Source organism: Mauremys mutica, chromosome 11 (assembly GCF_020497125.1).
Source record: "Mauremys mutica isolate MM-2020 ecotype Southern chromosome 11, ASM2049712v1, whole genome shotgun sequence".
Classification (NCBI taxonomy): Eukaryota; Metazoa; Chordata; order Testudines; family Geoemydidae; genus Mauremys; species Mauremys mutica.
The window spans coordinates 14,142,472-14,165,074 of record NC_059082.1 but is presented as its reverse complement, the minus strand read 5'-3'; the positions used below and the strand labels follow the sequence as shown (position 1 = coordinate 14,165,074).

Sequence of the window (22,603 nt, the reverse complement as noted above, 5' to 3'; positions counted from 1 at the left end):
ATTTATCCGTGACAAAGAATTATCTTCTTTGCAAAGCTCTAGTGCCCTGTGCTTTGGAGTAGGGATTTGAAATTTGGCAGGCCGGTGGCCTTTGTTTCAGAGATGTGCCTTTTGCTTTCCCTGTGAAAATCTGCCCACATTTGGCCCAATTATAAGCCTTTGTAAAATTGCAGTTTGCACATGCTCAGTAAAGAGTTGTTAGTTTTTAGCAGGTACAAGTTTCCCTGGAGCACACTTGCCTCCAGAGCCTGGAATGGAATCCAAGATTCCAGAGTCTCACCATTCCTCTGCTGTCAGCAACTATCTATGGAAACACACTGGCAAAGTGACCCAGGCTCCTCTAGTGCTGCTCCACAAAAAGGATGACAACCTACTACTGCTGTCGGTTACGCTGTTAGCTCAAGCAACAGATGTCCGTGCTGTGGCTCTAAAATTTCAACTCTGCCGGTGACCTGTATAGACGTTTATATGGTGGCACATAATGTAATTTCAGTTTTTTTGTTTGCTTTAAAAAATTACCCAAACCCTAGGAAATTACATACAACCTTCCTGTCCCAAAAAAACCCAACCCAAACCAAATAAGGCTGCAAAGTCAGATGCTCAAATTGTCAGAGTTAAGGTTGCTTGTGGCTAGGCCAGGGTCTTATGGGTAAAATAGTATGTGATCATGTAACTAAAGAGTGTGTCATAATGCATGCACTTAAGGAGGCAGCTCTAATTCTGGCATTTCTTATTTTTTGAGTGCTTAACAGTGGCCCTGAGAGCACCCCAGTGCCAGAGGGCAACGGGCACTTGAGTAGCTAGCAGTGAGCCTGAGCTGGCCTGACTGGTGTACTCCAACTCACGTTGTCATAATCTGTATCTAACAGGTGTGGTGCAAGGTATCAGATGTGAACTGATAAAATGCTGGTCGCTAGTTGTATTGTGTGGTGTCTATATGGGTGATATGAGAAACATTTTGTGATGGAAATGTATTCTCAAGTGTTTTTGGCAGGTAGGGTTTAAGTCAACCCACCCTAGACAAAGGAACGTGGTCCCACCTGCTTGACTTTGCCTCCAATGTAAATTGAACAAAGAGAGGCAGTGAAAGGACACTTACATAAAAGGTAAACAAAGCCATCAAACGATTAGTGAATTGGGGAGATAGCCACTTAACTATCTCAGTGGGGGGAGGAGACAGCAAAAATGACAGGTGTGAGCTCCTTGGTGGACCCAGCGAGCTGAGCCCCCAGGAGGGCTTCCTGACTTTGAAAACAAAGATAAAACTTTGAGGATATAAGCAGAGAGAAAAAGCTGTTTTGGCATCCTTTACCTGAAGAGACAAAGAAGCCAAGGGCTTTAAGCTCTGTATTGCAGTGGTCCTCAAAGCCGGTCCACCGCTTTTTCAGGGAAAGCCCCTGGCAGGCCGGTTTGTTTACCTACTGCACCCGCAGGTTTGGCTGATCGCGGCTCCCACTGGCTGCGGTTCGCTGCTCCAGGCCAATAGGAGCTGCGGGAAGCGGCGCGGGCTGAGGGATGTGCTGGCCACCCTTTCCGCACCCCCGCATTGGCTTGGAGTGGTGAACCGCAGCCAGTGGGAGCCGCGATTGGCCGAACCTGTGGACGCAGCAGGTAAACAAACCGGCCCAACCCGCCAGGGGCTTTCCCTGAACAAGCGGCAGACCGGCTTTGAGAACCACTGCTGTACTGGATCCTGGCTAAGAATTGGCCATTCGTGCTGGAAGAACAACGGTGGTGATCAAATCACTTTGAACAAGAGGCTCTACTTTAAGTCAGGTTTTAGTTTTAGAAGCATATTTTTACTGTTGTTTGTTTGTAGCCATTTCTGTCTCAGTTCTGCCAATATGGTATCACTTGAATGTCTGTGCTTTGTTCATAAACTTAATCTTGTTTTATTACACCACCACCTCAGTGCATTGTTTCAAATGGAAGAGTAAAATCATCAGCCAAGCGAACAGGCCGGTGCTGCGTACTGTCTCACCAAAGGAGCAGCAAACTCGATAAGGTTTGGTGAGGGCTACAGTGAGAGGGGCTGAGCTCTGCAGGGGAGATGGTTTTGGGTAGACTTGGGGCTGGTGGGGTCACCCCGAAAGGAGTAACCAGGCTGGTGGAAGTGAGGGTGAACCATTGTGCTGCTGTTGTCAGGGCTATAAGCCAAAGCTGCCCAGCACAGAAGCACCAGAGTGGGCGGTGAAACAACCCCTTACTGGTCTGGGTGAACCACAAAGTGTCACATGACTTTCCAACTGTAATTATTATTTTTTAAATATAGTTTAAAAAAAAAACCTCCCAAGATCAGGGACCTTACACACACTCTGAAGTGGGGTGAGTTGTGTATCTGCCTCTGTTGATCAACGCCTTCCCCATAGGACGCATCTCTGTTGAACTCCCCAGATAAAGGTTGTGAGTAGGTGTTCCTGCCCACCGTCGTCTACAGATGTTGCCTGTTGGGTCAGACGGTGTCACTGCTCTTCCGAAGGAGCATTTCCTGCCAGATGTGAGCCAATGGCAGTGCGTCCCCTCTTCACTGGGTTCTCCAGGAGCGTCGCGGCGAAGGAGTGAGGCTAAAAGCCGTGCACATCTGCCTAGCAAAGCGCCTCGTGTTAGCGAGGCTGTGTCCCCTTTCCATCTCTCCATGCCCTAAATTGTAATAACATGATTGTGCTATTTTTGATTCCTTATTTGCGTGGAAAGCCTGTTGTTTTTTCTTTCCTCTTTCAGAATCCAATTTTCTCTTGACATTTCTGCCTAATGTAGCTAAACATGACCTTTGTGAAAGGACACTTCCAGCAAGATGTGCTCCCTTCTCCGCAGCTTTGTCTGCCATTCTTCTACATCTCTCTCTATCTCTCACCCATGGCCTTTTCCGCCCTCCCCTCTTCTCTCTCTGGTGGGGGGAGCTACAGAACATTTACCGGCTAACCTTTCTGTAGCAACGGGATTTTCCTACCCTCTCCTCATCTGGCGGTGCCAGGCTCCTGAAGGCTGACTCTTCTCTGAGGGGCACTGCAGTCCGATTCTCTGGGACGTGTTTGCAGGTTGTGACCATTACCCAAGACTTTTTCCTGCGGATGGGAGGTAGAAGCCATGGGCTTGTCAAAATGGAGACTTTGTGCGTGGCATGCTAGGGTGTAAACTGGCTGTGTGGACCTTGCTGCCACGCCCTGAGTTCCGTCGTGTGGTTTGATCCACTACTGAGTGAAACCATAGTAGGTCTGAGTGCACTGTGGAACTCTTAGCACGCAGTGACAAGGTCCACATGGCCCGTTAGCTGGCAGCAGGCTAGTGCGGTGTGGATTTACATCCCCAGCTTGCCATGCGCTAAATCTCCTTTTAGACAAACCCAGTGTTTCCACAGCATTGGGAATTGAGGGATCTTTGCTGCCTCAGAGAGATTTTTGCAGTTTGCAGTGCTTTATGCGCGATATGATGTAGCGTGACATGAAGCCACGGCTTATGGGTGCAGCGGTGTCATGTGGGCTACTACCACACAGCTGTATGACACCAGGGCCCGTGATGGGGTGTATCCCCTAGCCAAAGTGAACAACGCATATTTGGGAGTGTTTGCCTTGTAAGCAGCACAGATGTGTCTGGGCTTCAACTGCAGAATCCCAGATCTGACCTCTTCAGAAGAGGTTGTCCTAAGTTAGAGCGACCCCAGGGGCTGTTCTAACCTATGCCGCCTAGAATCTGAGTGGCAGAGAGGCGACTTACAGTGACATTTGCCCTCCCACCCCCTGGGCTATGGCTTGTGTGCTACATGTCTCATAAAGCAAAGCCTAGACCAGGGATGGCAACCTTTGGTATGCGGCCCATCAGGGAAATCCGCTGGCGGGCCGGGCCTGTTTGTTTACTTGCTGCATTCACAGGTTTGGCCAATCGCGGCTCCCATTGGCCGCAGTTTGCCGCTCCAGGCCAATGGGGGCTGTGGCAAGCGGCGGCCAGCACCTCCCTCGGCCCGTGCCACAGTGGGAGCTGCGATCAGCTGAAACTGCGGATGCTGCAGGTAAACAAACCGTCCTGGCCCGCCAGCGGATTTCCCTGATGGGTTGCGTGCCAAAGGTTGCCGATCCCTGGCCTAGAATCCACCACTGACTCTCTCCTGGAGGCTGGATGGCACACTGGCTTGTCATTGCAGCATCCTTCAGGCAGGTCGCGTTGCAGAGGCCAGGGTGTCTCAAGTGGGCTGGTTGGGCAGAGACACGGAGCCGGCAGGTTTCCAGGGGCTTTGTGAGGAAGATTGTGAGGAGTTCTTCCAATCTGGAAAGGTAAAACTCCTTCAGAGACTCCTGTATCCAAAAAAGATCAGTTTGGATTTGTGGGACCCATCCCATTTATCACCCTTAGCACTAAACACCTGGCCTCACTGTATATTGCTTTCTTATTCTGAGAGTAAGAGCCAAATGAATCTAATAGCCCAAACCCTTCAGCCTCCCTCCTGTATCAAACCTACGTAGAGCCGAAGTCAGTGCCTCTCCGTGTCCGCTCTCAATGCTGCCTCGTGCTTATCCCATTTCCCTGAGTCTGATGGGGATCCTCGTGCTTGGCCTATAGCAAACTTGGCTGCCTGGAGCTGCCTTCGTGCCACCTCCTCCTCTTGCCCCATATTTCCTCTTTAGCTGGCTGCAGATTTAATGAGGCTCTGGGTCTCTAGTTCATGTCTCTTGCTCTTCGTCACCATTCTCCGTGAATAAGGTCACAGCATGAATGATCTCTGCAGCCAAGGAACCATTGTCATAGCTGATAAATTGCCATGCCTGCCCAGGCATAGGTGACCAGGGCAATGATGATTCAGATGGGCCAGCAAAGGGGAGGGAAATTAGAGGATGAGGAAGGGGTTGAGTGGCATGAGAGACAGAAAAGGGTCAGTGCTTTAAAGGGAGGGAGGGAGATCAAGGAGAGAGGTGCTATTGGTGATTAATAAGGGTGCGGAACCCCACTGCTGAGAACGGGGAAAGACAGTCCTGAAGCAACTTTACTCTGCAAATCCTGTTCACTGGACGTTCGTTGCTGGCATGCAGCGATGGAGCTGGCTTCCCGTTCCTCCCCATGCAGCGGGCTCTCCCCTACTAGCAGCGCTACAGGAATGGGCTCCCAAACCAAAGCTTCTCCTGGGCAGATATTGATTGCTGTCTCTGCACTCCGGGTGTGGGACCCCAAATCTCAGCCTTCACTGTGCTGGGGTGTGACTTAAAAAGCCAGATGATGACTTTAGGGGTTACTGAAGTTTATTGCTGAACTTCCAATTGAAGCCTAAACTTGGGATTTGCCTGTGATCCACCCCTACCTCTTGGTTCTTGCTATAAAATGGGAGTTTGGTTGGGAAGATGAGAAGGCAGAGTTAATTCAGCTGTAATTAGGAGGAGGCTTTATGATCACTCACGCTGATGATTAATGGTTTGGAGCTTTTGCCCCTAGTTTCTGCAGCTGTGGTTTTTCATGCTCAAGTTGTTGCAGGTGCAAAACCTTCAGCTTGCAGGTGCGAGCTGAATTTGTGTGTGTAGACTGAGCTGCCAGATGTGTAGCTTTGATGTGCAAAGCGGTGAGGCCTAATTCTTCTTCGAGTGCTTGCTCATGTCAGTTCCATGTTAGGTAAGTGCGTGCCCACGTGCATGGCTGCCGGAGATTTTTGCCTTACTGATATCCATAGGGCCAGCTCTGGAGCTCATGCTCATGGGCTGGTATATGACGTGCTGCAGCCCTGCGCCCTATCAGTTCCTTCTTATTGCCTGGGGCGGTTGCTGGAACACCTTTCCTCTTGCGACTGCAAGCGCTTATAGTGGTTCTCCTTCATAGTTTCTTGTGTATATAGTTGTTCATAGAGTTAGTATTTAATAGTTAGTAAGTTACAGTTAGTTAGTGGTTCCCTTAGGGATGTCGTCCCAAGGACGGGGCTGGCCCTGGTTCCTGGGCTTCAAACCGTGTTCCGCTTGCCATAAACCTATGCCTGTCAGTGACCACCATGCAAGCCGTTGGAAGTGTTTGGGAGAGACGCACCTTAAAGATAGGTGCCAATTCAAGACTTCTGCAGAGCCGCTACCTGGTCTTCAGTCCGTACCTTTGTGTCCCATTATGCCATCACCCAGCAGGCTCGGGACGACTCCAGCTTCAACAGAAGGTTTTGCAACCAGCACATCCGTGAACTCTGAGCCCACCTCCAGGGATACTGCTTGGGAGTCACCTAACATGGAATCACCATGAGCAAGCACTGAAAGGAGAAAAAACGGTTACTAACCTTCCGTAACTGCTGTGCTTTGAGATGTGTTGCTCATGTCCATTCCGTGAGTCGGAGTTGATGGCAAGAAGGAACTGAGAGGCCACAGGGCCAGCAGTGCCTCGTATACTGGCGCACGAGCACAGGGCTCCAGAGGGCCCCAGAGCTGGCCCTACGGATACCAGGAAGGGAAAAATCTCTGGCAGCCATGCACGTGGGCACGCGCACACACCTAACATGGAATGGACACAAGCAGCGCACCTCAAAGAACAAGTTATGGAAGGTTACTAACTTTTTTTTTTTTTGAGCGTGGGTTGAGGATCTACTGAACATTTTGCCTTTTATGAAATTTAGGTTCTTTGTTTTCCCCGTCACCTTAAAATGAATCAATAATAAAATACAGACGACCCTTCCGTCTCTGTGTGTGTCTTTCTCTTTTTCTCTTTCTTTTTCTCTTTCTCATACTCTGTCTCTGTCCTCTCTGAGCTAGTCTTTGACCCCTGTTTGCGCTCTCTCCCATCTCCAGCTCTTTTTTTTTTCCTCTCTCCTTTTACTTGGCTCAGTAGACGTGGGCACTGGTTTGTAAAATGTTCCCAGAGAGAGAAGAGGTCCCATTTCTGTAGTTTGGGGTGGAGTAGTGCTAGGAGGTGGTTGCTCTTAGTTGATACAGCAGCAATTCCTTTTGGTGTGAAATGGGAAAACAAATATACAAATCCTGTTTTCAAATTTCCCTTCTCTGCGTTCCTGTTAACACTTTAGACAGTCACAGATGAAATAATTCCAAAGATTAGTATTTATTTCTTACCATGCAGTTTGTTTATCTCTTGTATTTCACTTGAGTTTGGAGAGTGTAACTGGGTCGATCAGTTTTCCTTTCTGTTTGTAGCTGGTTCCCTTTCTGGTTCTCAGGTATAGTTGCAGGGAATTATTCTCTTTGTGTTTTTCACATTGCAACAGAATATGGACTGTTTTCACAAAAAGGAAGAGGAAGTCTTCTATCCACATTCAGTGTCAATTAAAATATTTTTACTAAACCTTGAGTTGGGGCCTTAGACAACTTGATATCCTCCCTGTAGCTGTAAACTGTAGAGGAAAATGATGAGCTCTGAGGAACCCCATAGGGTCTGGTGCAGAGGGAATTATTCACCATGAATTCTTTCTCTTGTTCATTTTCAGAAACCTCTCCGATAACCGGCTTACCACACTGTCATGGCAACTCTTCCAGACACTGAAACTTTCTGAATTGTAAGTTCCATCCTGGAGGGATCTCCTGGGAGGGGGGTGGGTGGGAGAGGGGTACAGAAATCCCCCCCCCCAAAAGATTAATTTTGACACCTATGATGTATGAGTGTGAATAATTTTCTAAAATCCCAGAGGGCAGAGTGAATTCTGGAAGCGGTTCCTGGGCATGGAAGCACCAGAGCCCTTCTGCTTCTCTGTTAACTTCATAACATCTTGTGAACTGACGTTTGGGGCTGATGATAAAGCCATTTCTGGGCTTATAACTGTTTGGCTAAATGCAAGGCCAGATTTTAAGTGGACCTCCGTAAGGGCCAGACTCTGTGAGATGGGAAGAGTCCTCCACTCCCATTCATTTGCAGGCTATGGTTGGTTGTAGGCAAGGGTCATCCAAGTGTGGAGGGGTGCATTTCGTAGGCGATGGTGGCTGTAATGGCGAGTCACTCCCTGGCTCTTGAGTAACCAAGGCACCTGCCAGATCCTGTGTGGACGAGAGGCGAGTATCTCTCCTGGGTCACCTGAGGGCTGCAGCCCACTGAATTATTGATAAAGCATGCTCCACTGTGTCTGAAGAGTAAGTGGACATGAAATCAATGGAGCACTGCCCTGGTGACCTGTTTTGTTGTGTTTTAGAAATAGTTGTTCAGTGGATATAAAAAAAAAGTACGATTTATCCCAGAGGATCATGGGATATCCCATTCATCCTCACCTGTGATCAATACAGTTGTAAGCTAGAAGTGACTTATGAAAGAATAATGACAGTCTCTCAAGTGGGAGTAAATGTGTTATCACCACTGTTACTGCAGTGTATTTTATTTCTGTCAAATTGTTAAATGAAAAATACTAATAGTGATATTAGAAAATAAAGAAATACCCATCCGATGGGGAATCTGGCTCAGAGTTAAACGCTGGATTTGGAATTAATCTCTGCACTGATTGCAGCTCAGAAGAGTTCCAAGTCCTGGCTCAGGTTTCAAGTTTAAAAGAGGTGAGTGGCTTGTAGTCTTAGGTTTCCATTTGTTCTCATTGCACCATCTGGCACAATTCAGATTAGCGGTTGCTAGCCAAGAGAGGCCCAGGAATGGAAGAGCAGGGGGGCTGCAGGTCAGGACTGAGGTGCATTGGCAGAGTTGTGGGGAAAAGTCCGGGGCTGGGATAACGGGGGGTGCTGCAGATCAGGACTGGGGTGCTTTTGCAAAAATCTTTGGAGTCAAGGGCTAGAATGGGGTATGCTGCAGATCAGTGTAAATACTCTCAATATTAATTTCTTTTTAAATGGTTCTGTCCCATTTGGTTATATTGCACTTCAAGTATATCCCACATATCTACAACCCCACATCAGGCCAACACCAACAATGATGGAAACTGAGGATCCTTCATATTTGGGCAGCAAAAAATTAGCCAAGAATCCTCTTTCTTGCCCTACAACAGAGATTTTGATCTGGTTGCGCTTGCTTCATGTTGTGGCAGCAGGGTAGCTCATGACCATTACTCAAAGGGCTGATGATCAGGTGAGCTATATGAAGGAAGAGAATGGAAGTGGTGTAAACCGGCCAGTTCCCTTTGGAGCCTCTTGCAGAGTGGTTTTCTAGGAGGTAGTGAGCCTTGGCTGGTGGGAGAAGTAACATGGATGAGGTTGCTGGGGATCAAAGAAGCGGGGAAATGGCACTGCTGTTATGAAGCGGTGTGGTGTTAGCTATCCCTTATAAAGCTTCAGGCCTCTAGTGCTGGGAAAGTATTAGCTCCCAAGTGTGTGCTCCTCAAGCTATCAAAGTGGATCCGAACATGAAAAAACCCATCTTTCATTGAGAGTTATGCCAGTTATGCCTATGGGGGATGAGTTCCTTTGAGCCGAATCAGAATCAGCATACAATCAGCATACAGTTCAGATAAACAGAAGTTTCCAGATGGGATCCTGCTCAGCAACAACTCTCTGTCCAGCTGGACAGTGGCCAGGCTGGTGGTCAGCAGTAGGATAGGACAGGGATGCTGCTCCAGGAAGCCTGGAAGAGAGAGGGGAATCTTTCTTAGCTGGCTGTGAGAGTACCAGTGTTGGCGGGAGGTGTGCTTTGAGCACCTCCGCTGGGATAGGGACGAGGGTAGCCTGGGTTGAGAGAAGACTGAAAGGGGTGGAAATCAAACTACAAGGCTGAATAATTGTGAATGCGAAGATGCTAGAGAGTGAGGGGGAAAGAGAGAACAGAATAAAAATATTGCTCACAGGGTTGACCCCTAAAGCTCGGAGGGCAAGATGAGTGCAATGGGGAATAAATCTCTAGCATGTTGGGGAGAGGTTAAGGACAGATGGTCCAGGAGAAACATAACACTTAAAAATCCCTAGAGGCTCAGCCAGTAGAAGACATTTATGTCATGTCAAGCTACAAGATGGGTTACGAGACTTGGGAGGGAGGTGGAATACACAGTCCACACAAGGTGACAGTGTTGTACTGGTGGAAGCTAGAGAGAAAGCTGCAGTGTGAGGTTTGCTAAGAACTTGAAGGTGAGCCAAATCTCTCTTGAAAGGAAGAAAGTAATGAAACGAGAAGATAAATGCAGAGAGACAGCAAGCGTGAGAAAGGCAGGTTGAGCTGTATGAGCTCTGCAAGGCCTTGGGGAGGTAGGAGAAATATTACAGAAGACACAAGAACACATGTTTGCATGATGTGTACTATCCTCCAGAGTGATGGGAATATAGGAAGATGAGATGGGGACAAGCTGGTCTTCTAATGGCAACAGCTGCTGCTGCTTAAGGCCAAAGATGAAGTGGTGGTTACCAAGAGGACATCCGGCAGAGTAGACAGCCCCAGCTGGTAGGAGGGGCTTGTCAGTTGAACATAACCAGGCAAAAATGATCTGTTAGCATTTCAGGGCATCAAGAGGCAGAAATGTCAGTGCAGGTAAAGATGCCCCCAGGGGGCCAGCTGAAAGAAGTGGAGCAAGCGGTAAAGGTAATGGTGGGAATGTGACTGATTGGAGACCTGGGCAGTGTAAAGAGTTCAAATGACTCGACTAAAATGTGCCAGACAGGCCTTGGCTCTTTGGGACAATCTGTGTTAAATGGCTTTCCTGGGGAATACCTGGGGGAGTTTTTAAGGCAATTGCCACAACTCCGGTTTTGCAAGAACCCAGCTTTTTGGAGTTACACCTTGAGGAGAGGGCCATCAACCTGTGATTGCCTGTTCCCAGAGACTGAAGATCAAAGGCCTGAGCTGTATAACGAAGTAGCTGCTCTGCCTAGCTTTAGTTCTGGTTTCAATTTAAAGATTGATGTGAGCCCAGGGAAAACCCAGCTATGGGAGTTCAAGGACTGACAGCTGCCAGAGCCCTATGTTGGAGTTGGGGTGACCCCGGTAAACTTTTAGTATTCATGTAGGTGCTTTCCTTGTGTTTTTGTGTGCTTTCTTTGTAATACTTTGACTTTCAGAATAAATGTTCTTATTTAGAAGGAGCTGTGTGTTAACTTATAGCGGCTGGCCACACACAGCTTGGGGAGAGAGCAAAGTGCAGGCACTGGCCATTTAGGGAGACTGGCTTGCTGCCGGGATCTGTGTACATCATGAAGCTGTGCAGTCTCAAAGGTCCCAGTCAGAGGGGAGTGAGATGCAGGTCTCCGTCCAGGAGAGGTCGCAGCTGGAAGCCCTCAAGGGACCATGGAGGAGGAAATACAGGTGCAGTTACCCTGAAACTGTGACAGGGAGAAACAGCTCCTTGGGGAGGATTGGGAGGAGAGGCACTGCAATGCACATGACATGAAATGGAGAGCACTAGGGAACGTCAGGTCTGATGAAGCCATTCACAGCAAACACAGGAGAGGAGAGAGCACGGAAATAGTAATACCAGGATCATGCTGCCCGTAAGATCTGGCTGACATATGGGAATTTCCTGAGGAACTCCAAGCTTCAGTGTGTTTGTTTCTGCCGTTTAGGCATGTGGAACCAACAGCCTCCTTGCAGGAATGAGTAGCTTTTTGCAGGCTAGGACTTCTTTGTCGGTGGCCAGAGCCAATCTTCTCCCCAGCTGACCGTTCCCCCAGAGCAATTGGCAAGAGGTCATCTCCTATTGACGATTTCTACACGTTCCCCACTCCTGCTGGCACAAGGACCGAGCAACTGGTTCTTGGCATCAAACATAAGGCAGATCCCTCTTGGGGCAGGATGACTTTGTATGAATACAATCCAGTGCATTACAAAGGAAAGTCCTGATCAGCTTCTTTTCAGCCAGCAACACAGGGACTTGAGAAACAAGAGGTTTGGTACCAAAATATACCTCCTCCACTCCTGGAAAAAGCCATGTCTGGGGATGGCTTGCTGTGAGTCAACCCCTAACTCTCCTAGGCTCAGACTGACCTTGACGGACAGGTCTCTAGCCAAAGGATGTGCAGCTCTTGCGAGCCTGTAGTGTGCTGAGCTCAGAGAAGCTTCAAAAACATGCAACAGCTCATAAACAGACTTACAGCCCTTGTTATCCAGAAGTCACTGCTGGCTTCCTCCGTCATGCCCTGGGAGAGCTTGGGGCTGACCTTTCAGGAAAGTTTTGTAAAAAACCTGCCCCCAAAACTGATCTTCCCAGGGCAGTGAGAAATCCAAGCCTTCCTTGATCCAGTGGCATCTTTCATTTTATAAAACCTTGGCGTTACGGGAAACTCCTCCCTCACCCAGACCTCCAGTCCTTCTAAAGCAATCTGTAGCTGCCTCATTGCCCTGCAAAACATCTCCATAGTGCTGTTGTGAGAAGTGACGGTGCTGAATGGGGCACAGCAGGGAGTCTGTTAATATCATGAGCACAAGTTAATTTCACATGTGTCCGTTGCTTGAGGACTTATAGCCACCGACAGGCACGCTAATGGAGTTGGCTATACACAAGAGGGGCCTCCCTGCTGGGTGCAGGGGACTAATTCAGCAACCAGACACCATGCCTCACTCTGTAGATTAAATCTCCCCTTCTTGTTCCATTGCCTGCCACCAGGGATTCTGAAATGATGAAGCCAGATATTTTTCCTTCTTTGCTGGACACCCTGATTCACCTGGAGGCTCAACAAAGCAGAGTCAGAGTCCCTACCTGGGAGAGTGCTTTAAGCTGCAAGCATACAAAACCTCAACCCTAATTTTGTAAGACCCAAAGCAGACAATGGAAACAAGGCACAGATCTGCTGTTTCCCATTAGGAACTTTGCTGCAGGCACTTTTGTTTTAACTGGTGAATCGTATAGTGAGCTCGCCGAACCAGGGACAGGCTGTGAGGGTCCGGTGTACCCCACACGGCTGCGTTATTCTTGAGAGAATAGTTTTGAGATGATCACACATCTAAAATCATGGTCATCCCAGTGCCTTCAGGAGCTCCTCAGGCCTCTGCCCCACAGAGCTCATTGGTTTTTTTGGGGAGCAGGGTTGCGGAGGTAATTTCCAAACGTTCTAGGCACTGCATTGTGGGATGCGGTTAGGAGGCTTGGCTGAACCAGGCAGCTGCAACTAGAGTGACCCGATGTCCTGATTTTATAGGGACAGTCCTGATATTTGAGGCTTTGTCTTCTATGGGTGCCTATTGCTTCCTACCCCCATCCCGATTTTTCACACTTGCTCTCTGGTGACCCTAGCTGCAACACTTTATGATTCACTTAGTGTAGGCAGGGATTAGGCATCCTTTGCTGACTCACTACTTACCAACTGCTGCTGCATATTTCTGAGATCATCTTCCTAGGTGCCCCTCAACTCTCCTGGCCACCTAGACCCTTCCCCTGTACTACGCCATTCATGTGTAGTCACGTGGGACTTCCTGAAAATGAGCTGTGTTAATTCTGAGCCCAACTTGGCTGCCGAGACTGGGTGCAGTTCTTCTCTCCTGGAATGAAACTGCCAGACCCACTTGTGCCCATTCCCTCTGCTTCCTGCGCCATTAGAACCATTCTCAAAGCTCACTTGGTGCGTGCTGTGCTGCTGTGTGTCTCCTCTCCTGCCCAGCCATGGATGGAATATGCTAGACCAGCATGTGGGTCCATCTCCTTTTGCTGGCTCATTCCTTTAGCTTAGAAGGTAGATACACTTGATAGATTAGATTCCAGTTCACTTACACATGTGCAGTTGTGATTTCTCAAAGCTGGGGGTTGTTTTTTTAAATGAAGTGTCTTAAGGAAGCAGAATGGTTGTGCATCTCCCGAGAGGCAGTAACCTGGCCGTGGGTTGGGAATACCTCTAGCCTGAATATATAAACTAAAATGCCCTTTGAATCTTCTTGTCTTTTTCTAGAGTAAAACGTGCATAATACAGCTCATGAGAAAGAACCCTCAGCCTTTAGATCTTGCTGCAGCTCCGATACGGCTGTTAAACATATGGCGGCAACTAAGTGAAATTAACTTCCAGAGGCTGCTCAGGAAAGGGACCGCAGCTGTGGAGAAAATTTAGTTCCCTCTCTTTCTAAGTTGCAGCCTCACAGGGAGGATAGCTTGGTTTTCTGAGATGACTGTGCATCCCTTGGTCATTCTGGTATTGACACCTTTCATGCTCTCATTCTGGGTGTCTTGGTTCAGGAAAGATGTGGACAATTTGGAGAGAGTCCAGAGGATGGCAACAAAAATGATAGGTTTAGAAAACTTGACCTCTGAAGAAAGGTTAAAAAAACTGGGGATGGTTTAATCTTGAGAAAAGAAGACTGGTGGGGCAGGGGTAACCTGAGAATAAGAACAGTCTTCAAGTATGTTAAGGGCTGTTATAAAGAGGATGGTGATGTGTTCTCCATGTCCACAGAAGGAAGGACAAGAAGGCTTAATCTGCAGTGAGGGAGATTGAGGTTAGATACTAGGGAAAACGTTCTAGCTAGAAGGGTATTAAGTTCTGGAATAGACTTCCAAGGGAGTGTAGTGGACCCTTTCTCTCCCGCTTGGAGGGAGGCCACTCGTTCAGGTTGCCTTTGGGCCTGTCTGCAAAGGCACGAAGTTGCAGAACAGTCTAGGGCCCTTGTCTCCACCCGAGGTGGAGCAAGGCCTCCCAGGTCCTCTGGTTCCCAGCCCTGCAATAGGGCTGGGCACCAGATGGTCACGGCCAGGCTTTAGCAATTAAACACCGGCTACAGGGGCTGGCTTCGGCCTGGGTGGGGCTCTGGCTGCCAGTAAGACGATCACGGTCTGTGGAGCTGGTGCGGGCTGGGGCTTGAGGCTCAGGCAGCCAGCCAACAAACACTCTCCAGGCTGGCTTCAGCCGGGGCGGGGCTCAGGCAGCCAGAAAAGCAACCGTCTATAAGGGGAGCTGGTAAGGGAGGCTCCTTCTTCAGGGTGGGAGCTCCCCTGCCCAGTGTAGGGAGCCAGCCACCCTGGGGTGAGGTGGCAGGGGGATGCGGGCCCACCCTACTCCACCCAGCTCAGGGCCCTGGCAGGGGCAGGATTGGCTGCCCCTGTGTCGGCAGGGATCCAGCCGCAACACACCGACTGAGCCACACATGGCTCCGCAGCCGGCTGCTCCGTGGCTGACCCTGGGCCACTTCCTGCCTGCCCGCCCGGGGTTTGGTACCTCTCGCTCCCAGGGCTCGTCAGGCTCCTCAGGGTACACCGCAGCCGGTAGTCCAGGCCATGCCTCGGTGGGGTCTCCCACTTCTGCGGCTATCGCACAGCTGGGGGTAGGTTCCCCTCCTGGGCACGGCAGGAGCGTCCTCCTCCAAGGATTCCGCCCTAACTGGGCTGAAGGGCCTTCCTCGTATACTTCCGGCCCTGCCCCGGCATTTCCGGTGAGGGGTGTGGGGCAGGCTAGACTCCACCCACCAAGGGGAGTGTAGTGGACCCTTGCTATCCTGCTTGGAAGAAAGCCATTCGGCCTCACTACAGGAAGGTTGTGGAATTCCCATCATTGGAGGCTTTTAAGAATGGGTTGGACAAACACCTATCAGAGATGGTCTATATGTACTTGGTCTTGCCTCAGCACAGGGAGGCTGGACTTGATTATGTCTTGAGGTCCCTTCCAGCCCTTCATGTCTATGATTCTTGTGACATACGCCCTGCAGTTCCTTCCACCCTCTTGACTTCTTAAAGCCCGATAAAAGTATTGGCATAAATGAATTGTCTCTTGGTCTGAAGTTGTATCTGTGACATTAGGCATCTGGGTAGGTGCCTTCTAGCTGGACATACAGTGTTTGCCATTGAAAAGTCAGCATATGCCAATAGGCACTATGCAGTTGCCAGAGCTATTTCCTCTGAGCACAAAGGGAGAAAGCTCTGTTAATCTCAAGTACTGTTCCCGGCAAGTACTGCCTTCTTAACAGTAAGCACTGGAACGCTGGATGGCCTGGTGCCTGAATTCTAACTGGAACACCTGGCAGCACAGCAGACATCCTACCACTGTAGTATCCGAGCAGGGCAACTACCATATTTTTCTTACTGGGAAATGGTTGTTTATATCACCCCTCTGGGGTGCCTGGCACATGTCAAGGGAGTCAGATAACCGCCCTGTTCTGCACTTAGGGGAATGATCGATCTATTACAGGGACAGTCCATGGGCTACAGTGGTTGTGGGGAAATAGAAGAGAAGGGAAGGCTGCCTCTAAGTGGCATTGTTTGTAATGGTCAGGCATGAGCTGTGAGGCTTGATAGGGCCTGGCATGGAGTTGAGTGAGCAGAAAGAAGCGTATTTCAGTTACTATGGACAGAGTAGTGGATGCTGGAGCAGAACAGCTTGGGGATCAAAATCCCTGTCTGTAGCATAGAGAATGTATCTCCCCCTCCTGTGAATCAGCTGGCCTGGCAGCAGGGGTTCAAAGCCAGGAGCGCTTTTGGGAAAAGCACAAATAAAGGAGAATCAATAGATGTATCTAAAAAGCAGCCCTGTCCCCAGAGTGGCAAAGTGCCAGCTGCTGATGGCGTGCGGCGCATCCAGTCGATGAGAGGAGTTAATTTGTGCAAAAGCTCCCCAGGGGGCCATGATTAGGGGGAGTTACATCACTGACTCTGGGGCAGGTTGTTAGTAAATTCTACCTTGAAGTGTGCTGCTCCTGTATTATTCATGGGGCTTCATGCATTATCGATGGGCCAGAAAACTGCACTCTGTTACTTACAAATCTACCCCTGAAGTGCTGTGAGGGCGGTGGCTCTCGCAGGCAACCTGATTTCAGAGCCATGTTTCCAGCAAGTAGAGTTTCTCCCTCTCTTCTAGTCTCCCCCTCCTCTCTGCTGCGTCTCAGGACGTAACTCACATTAACAAACCTGCTATTAGCAGAGACCAGAATGCCTAACCATGTGCTTTCCCACTACTCAGCCAGCACCATGTGACCTCCCCTCCCTGTCACACTGATGGAAGTTACCTATGTATCGAGGGGAGTGCGGACTCCAGATCTACAGCCATGCTGAAGTGAATTCAAGGCCTATTTTGGGCACCAGCGATAATAATAGTGGTGGGGGAGGATGCTTAAGTCATGCAATATAGGATGCCATGTGCCCTCAAATCCCTGAGACAGTCATGATGTTCGCAGGTCTGTCTTCTCTAAACCTTTTTCTGCTAGATTACTGATGGTCCCTGATTTTTTTTCTCATGACAGTCTCTTGCACCTGTATTCTAAAGGGTGTAGATTCTTGTGAGGGGAGAGGGAGGGATAGACCTGAAATGCCACCCATCATCCAAGTTGGGCCACCAAAATGATCGTCTGTAACAATGTGCACATGGAAAGTGACATCACCAGGTTTCAGGATCAAGATCTTTTGAGAAAACGGGGAACTTGCCATCTCTCTTTGCACTTAGAGTTTCAGCAACTCTGCAGTACACCCCATCAGAATCCGGTGTGTGGGTGGGGGCTATGTAGCTTTTTTTTTTTTAAATGAAAACGTAAATTTTTCAGAACAAGATGGAGGAAAGCAGAGGAGTACTGGCATAGTGCCTCTGGCTTGGCCAACCCCTGGTATGCAGTGGTACAAAGATGCAGAATCCCTGGGTGGGGTGTTTTGGGCTTGCTGAATCTTTCGTAACTTCAGAGTTGGAAAGGACCCTTCCATTTTCATATGGCTGAGTCTGCACTTCACAGCTCCTACACCTCCTGGTTTCTCTTGGCTTCTGGTTGCGTCTGTGTTGGGAAATCCTGTCATGTCTCTGGCTGAGTCCTGAAGACCCTCTGTGACAGACTATATCCCTGTGTTCACACCCTACACACTATTGTAATAATGTTTGTACCAGGTTTGCCTTGTGAGGTATTTAAAAACTCCTAGCATGGAGTTCCCTTGCACACAGACTGCCTGTCACTTTGCTCCCAGCTGGAAATGCTTCTCAAAGTGGGGACAAGACTATAAAGGAAGGAGCAGACACCCCAAGACACCCCTCTGTGTCTCCCTGTCCATCACATTCACAGCACCTGAAAACACAGAGGAAGCAGCAGCTGGATTCTGGAGGAAGGGTCCTGACCTAAAGACTTTGGTCAATAAGACTGCTGAAAGCATGTGGTGAGGAAACTTTGCTTTGAATCTAATACAGGTTGTTAAGTTAGGCACTGGTTGCATTTTATCTTTATTGTTCTTGTGACCATTTCTGACTTTTATGCCTCATTACTTGTACTCACTTAAAATCTATCTTGTTAATAAACTTGTTTTACTGTTTTATCTAATCCAGCGTATTCAAGTTGAAATGTCTGGATAACCTTTTAAGGCCATAAGATGGCATATTGCTCCCTTAAAGGAATAACGGACTTAAAATATTTGTACTGTCCAGGAAAGGGCTGGGCAGTGCAGGACATGTATTTCAGGGGGAAGATCTAGGACTGGGAGTGTGTTGGGGTCACCCTGCAGTATAGCCAAGGCTGGTAAGAGTCAAGGTCTGGCTGGCTGGCTGGCTGCAGCACACACATGGACATTGCTGGGAATGACTTACACGCTGGAGGTTGTTTGTGAGCAGTCCAGGGTGGAGGCTACAGCAGCCCGGCCTTGTGAAGAGCACCCCAGGTTACAGGGCAGGGGTGACACAGCCCCTCACTAGTCTGGATTGTACCCTGGGATGTCACACGCTTTCCCATGTTACTCCATGTTACATCCTCAAGTGGCTCCCTCTTCTTATCCCAGCGGCCGTCCTTCCAGCCAAGCCGGGCTGGGTTCTCATCCCCCTGTGGGAACCAGTGACCTCACGTCTCCAAAGGGAATGGCAAGGGTTTTTTTCAGAAATGTAAACAAACTGGTTAATAGGCTGGAAAATCAATAATAATAAAATTATCTGTATATAAAATGTGTGTCAGTGTATTTTAAATGAAGTATATTAAAGGCAGAGCTCCCTCCCAGCCGGGTCAATGGGTCCCAGCACAGCACTGTTTGATTCAATTAAAATGCCTGGTGTGCTGTGTGTTAACCAGCAGCGTTGTTTTATTACACGAAGATGCAGTATTAAGGAGAAGAGCTGCCAGCATCTATTGAGCACACGCTGCTGGAGGTCTGCCCTGAACTGACTGAACACCCCCCCAGAAGGGTCCTGCCCCCACAAGCACTGGGGTCTTATGACACAAGACATAAATATTTCTTTAGGAGAATGGGGTCACGTCTGCTCCTTTGAGACAGTCCTTTGTTGTGCTAGGTGGCAATGAGGTGGAGCATTGTGACAACCGTGTAGTCCTGGGGCGTTCCAATGAGTTACATGGATGTCCCATGTCTGGGCTCCTGTGAAACCCAGATCTCTGAATTGGTGTGTGTCTGTTTGGAGAGTGCGTACAAATGAACAACTGCCCCATATGGCTAACATCGAATAGAGATTCTCCTTTAGCTCAACCCAGTATTCTTGCAGTCCAATGTGTGTGCACACACCCTTCCACCAATGCAATTCCATTCTGAACCTCAGTATCCTTTGTTATTCCAGCCCTTGCACTCTCTGCCTTTCAAGCTCTGCCAACATATCTGCTTGCCTTCTCCCCCTCCAGCCAAACACCCATCTGGCCTTGAGAGTGCTTACGACATTCTTTTTTGCGACCCCAAGATAGCGTTTGAACCTTGGTTTCCAAGGCCAAAAGGCTAGTGCAGTAACTAGCTGCACCCCCGTGCTCCTTTTCTCCCCTTGCTGCTCCAAGGAGTCCATAATCTCTCCTGGTCTGTAGAGACTCCTTTTAGATTCGCAGCACATGGCAAGAGTGACCCTGCCTTTTTACAGTTAGTAGCTATTCTGCGGAGATCCCATATAACCAATGCTAACCCTGTTTATTTGACCCCATCCCTTGCTTCTCACATTCTTTCTTTCTTTCTCTCTCTCTCTCTCTCTCTAGGACACTCGAAAGAAACCTTTTTAACTGCAGCTGTGACATCCGCTGGATTCAGCTCTGGCAGGAGAAGGGTGAAGCAAACCTGCAGAAACAGGAGCTGTACTGCATGAACATGGAGGCTGCTGTCATTCCCCTGCAGGAGATGAACATCACCCAGTGTGGTAAGGAAAGCCGTGTGTGTGCTCTGGTTCACCTTGCTCCCAGGGCTCTAGAGAGAGGAGGCCAGGAGGGCCCCCTTGCTCCCCTTGCCCGTCCTACAAGGAGTACCCAATGACAGGGGAAAACCCAGATACTGTTTTTGGTACAGAGTATGATTAACCCATCGAACTTACTGATACCAAGGCAAGTAAGAGTGATCTTTTTGAGAGATTAGGATAGTTTATGAATACAAATGGCATCTCTAGTTGAACTTGGAATATTATTCCTCATGATTCAGAGCATTAGCTAACCATCAGCTGTGTTTGGGAAGAAATTCCCTCAATGGCATAATATCGTCAGGCAAGATGCATTGTGGTTGGTCCATGCCTTAGCCTGAAGCAGCAGGAATTGTCCATTTGTTCGAGACCGGATATGCTTCATGCGGTTATCCTTCTGTTTAACAGACACTACTTGTATTAAAGGGACACGGGCAGCTTGATTTTTTTAAAAATATTTTTTTCAGTTGGTGCACATTTAAAATAGCAGATCCTTAAAGTTTTACGTGTGTGCGTGCGTGCGCATGTGCGTGTGTATCTTTCTGCTCCCTGCTGGTCTTTTTGGGTGGGCCCATAAGCAACATCAAACATGCTCTGGGCCGCCCCTTTTCCCAGCACTTTCCCTTTGTTCACCCTTAAGTCTGCTGCCTTTTCAGTTTCAGCTCTACTACTGCTGGTACGGGCAAGCAGGACCTAGGGAAGGTCCTGTACCGAGATCAGAGCAGTGAAGGAGGTTGTAGACTTGGAGCTGTCAAATGAAAAGTCTGGGGGAAAAAAGAGAAACTTTTTTTTTTTTAAATTTTACATCTTTCTATTCTAGGAATGTTAGGGTGTTTCTTGTAACAACAGTAGATACACAGTTTTCAGCTGGAGATACGGCATATGGCTTTCAAGTTTGTAATGTCTCTTCAGTCTAACTCTTCTTTATTAAAACCTGGAAATGGGCTGAAATATCTGCAGGTAGGAGAACTAAAGAGATTTGAGAGAGAACTATAATTTCCTGCACAAATGAGAAGAATAATCCTCGATGATTAGAAAATCCTCCATGAGCAAGGAACGGGGGAGAGGGGACTCCTACTGCTATTGGGCGTGAGAGAACAACAGGGTGTTTTATGTACTTAAATCTCCTGGGTTTACCAGGTGAGCAGCTCCACTGGCCCCCTACCCCTAATGATCCCTAAAAAAAGAGAGAGAAAGCAGGAGAAGAAGGTGCCCAGCTAAGATCTTTCCTCCTGAGATGACTCTTTCATTCAGAGATTTAGTGGGCAAGCATCCAAATGGCTCAAAGGATTTTCCAGTGAGGCTTACTTTATCCTTGCATTCTGTTCTGCCAGGTGGTGCAGCTAGTTCAGGTTTGATATGTGGCTTGTGGCAGAATATGGGCACCATACAGGCTCCTGCCCAACTCCCACTGCCGTGTTGATGCTACACAAGAGTGAATTGCAGCCTCTCTTGGGCTCCCCTCGTAGTTCTGCCAATACATCTCAGTCCCGACCTGCAGCACCGTTGCTATTCCTAGAGACTCCCGTGACTCAGGGATCCCACAGGAACAAGAACAGACTCATAACTCTGGATTCACTTTTGAACCGAGTCCAAGTTTGAACCCAAGTCTTCAGAAGAGAGAGGCCGTTGCACTGACCCGTTGCCTTCTAGTCCCGTCTCGTTCATTCAGGGCCCCCTCCCTCCCCCCTTTACACATGCTGCAGCCCTCGCTGCCCCCCTTATGCATGCTGTGTCCGGTCACCCTCCTGTGTATCACCCTCCCTTCTGTATTGCTGCTGGCGCTGCCTCTTGCACTCTGTGTGAGCGTTTGGTGGCTGGGTGACTCAGCAGGACAGAGGAGTAAGTCAGAGCCACTATAAATCAGTATTTCTTTGGCACCTTGGAGGGAAGAGCAGGAGCGTCTTTCATTAGCAGACATGTTGTTAATATGAGGACACGTCCCTGGTCATCTTCTCTCGATTGTTATAAATTAGAGAGAAACTCTCTCTCTTCCCCTTCAGTGCCAGGAGCTCTGTGCCCTGTTCTAGCTCAGGCTGGATCTCTTGCCAGTGATTCCTTAGAAGCGGATTTATTCCTCCCAGACCTCTGCAGTAGCCCAGGACACAGGTGCCAGAGCTTGGGGGAAAGGGGGGAAGGAACATAGGTTTGGACGGCAACTAGCACTTGGACCGAACTTCCTGACTTGTGTGCAGTGTCAGAATTGGAAAGCACAGAGAAGATCCATCCATCCACTTGGTGATGTCCCCCGTGTCACTCATCCCTTCCAGCACGAGAAGGCCAAGCTACTTGCCACCTCCTGTACTTCCCCCTCCCCTTCCTTCATTCGGAAGCACAGGGCAGTGCAGGCTGCTTTGCTGTAAGGTGAAGCCTGCCTGGGAGACAGAGCTCATGGGGATCAGAATCCAAGTGCCTCTACCATATGTCTTGGCTGGCCAGGGTGCCCTAAATGTCCTGGTGTTTGACTCCCTTAGATCTGCCCGAGATCAGCGTCAGCCACATTAACCTGACTGTGCGGGAAGGTGAGAACGCGGTGATCACCTGCAATGGCTCAGGCGCGCCGCTGCCTGACGTAGACTGGACAGTTGCAGATCTGCACTCCATCACTACTCACCAGGTAGGAGGCTTGGGTGGCTGGGCATTTACTGCCCTGGCCAAGGTCCCTCGCCAGGGTGTTAACACACAACACAACAGTTGGGGTGCTGGCCGTGGGAATTTTCCGGGTCTTGGTTTCCTTTGTATTCCATTTTAATAGGGCTGGA

At 48.9% G+C, this 22,603-nt stretch overlaps 1 protein-coding gene across 8 annotated transcripts in view; it reads left to right on the top strand.

Moving 5' to 3' along the window:
* Positions 1–22,603, top strand: part of NTRK3 (neurotrophic receptor tyrosine kinase 3) — a 327,617-nt gene that overhangs the window by 100,138 nt on the left and 204,876 nt on the right. For all 8 annotated transcript variants that reach the window (XM_044980028.1, XM_044980029.1, XM_044980025.1 and 5 more), the window contains 3 exons: positions 7,391–7,459; positions 19,651–19,808; positions 22,316–22,458. In XM_044980028.1, the coding sequence (XP_044835963.1) occupies positions 7,391–7,459; positions 19,651–19,808; positions 22,316–22,458 (370 nt within the window). The remainder of the gene's footprint in view (positions 1–7,390; positions 7,460–19,650; positions 19,809–22,315; positions 22,459–22,603) is intronic.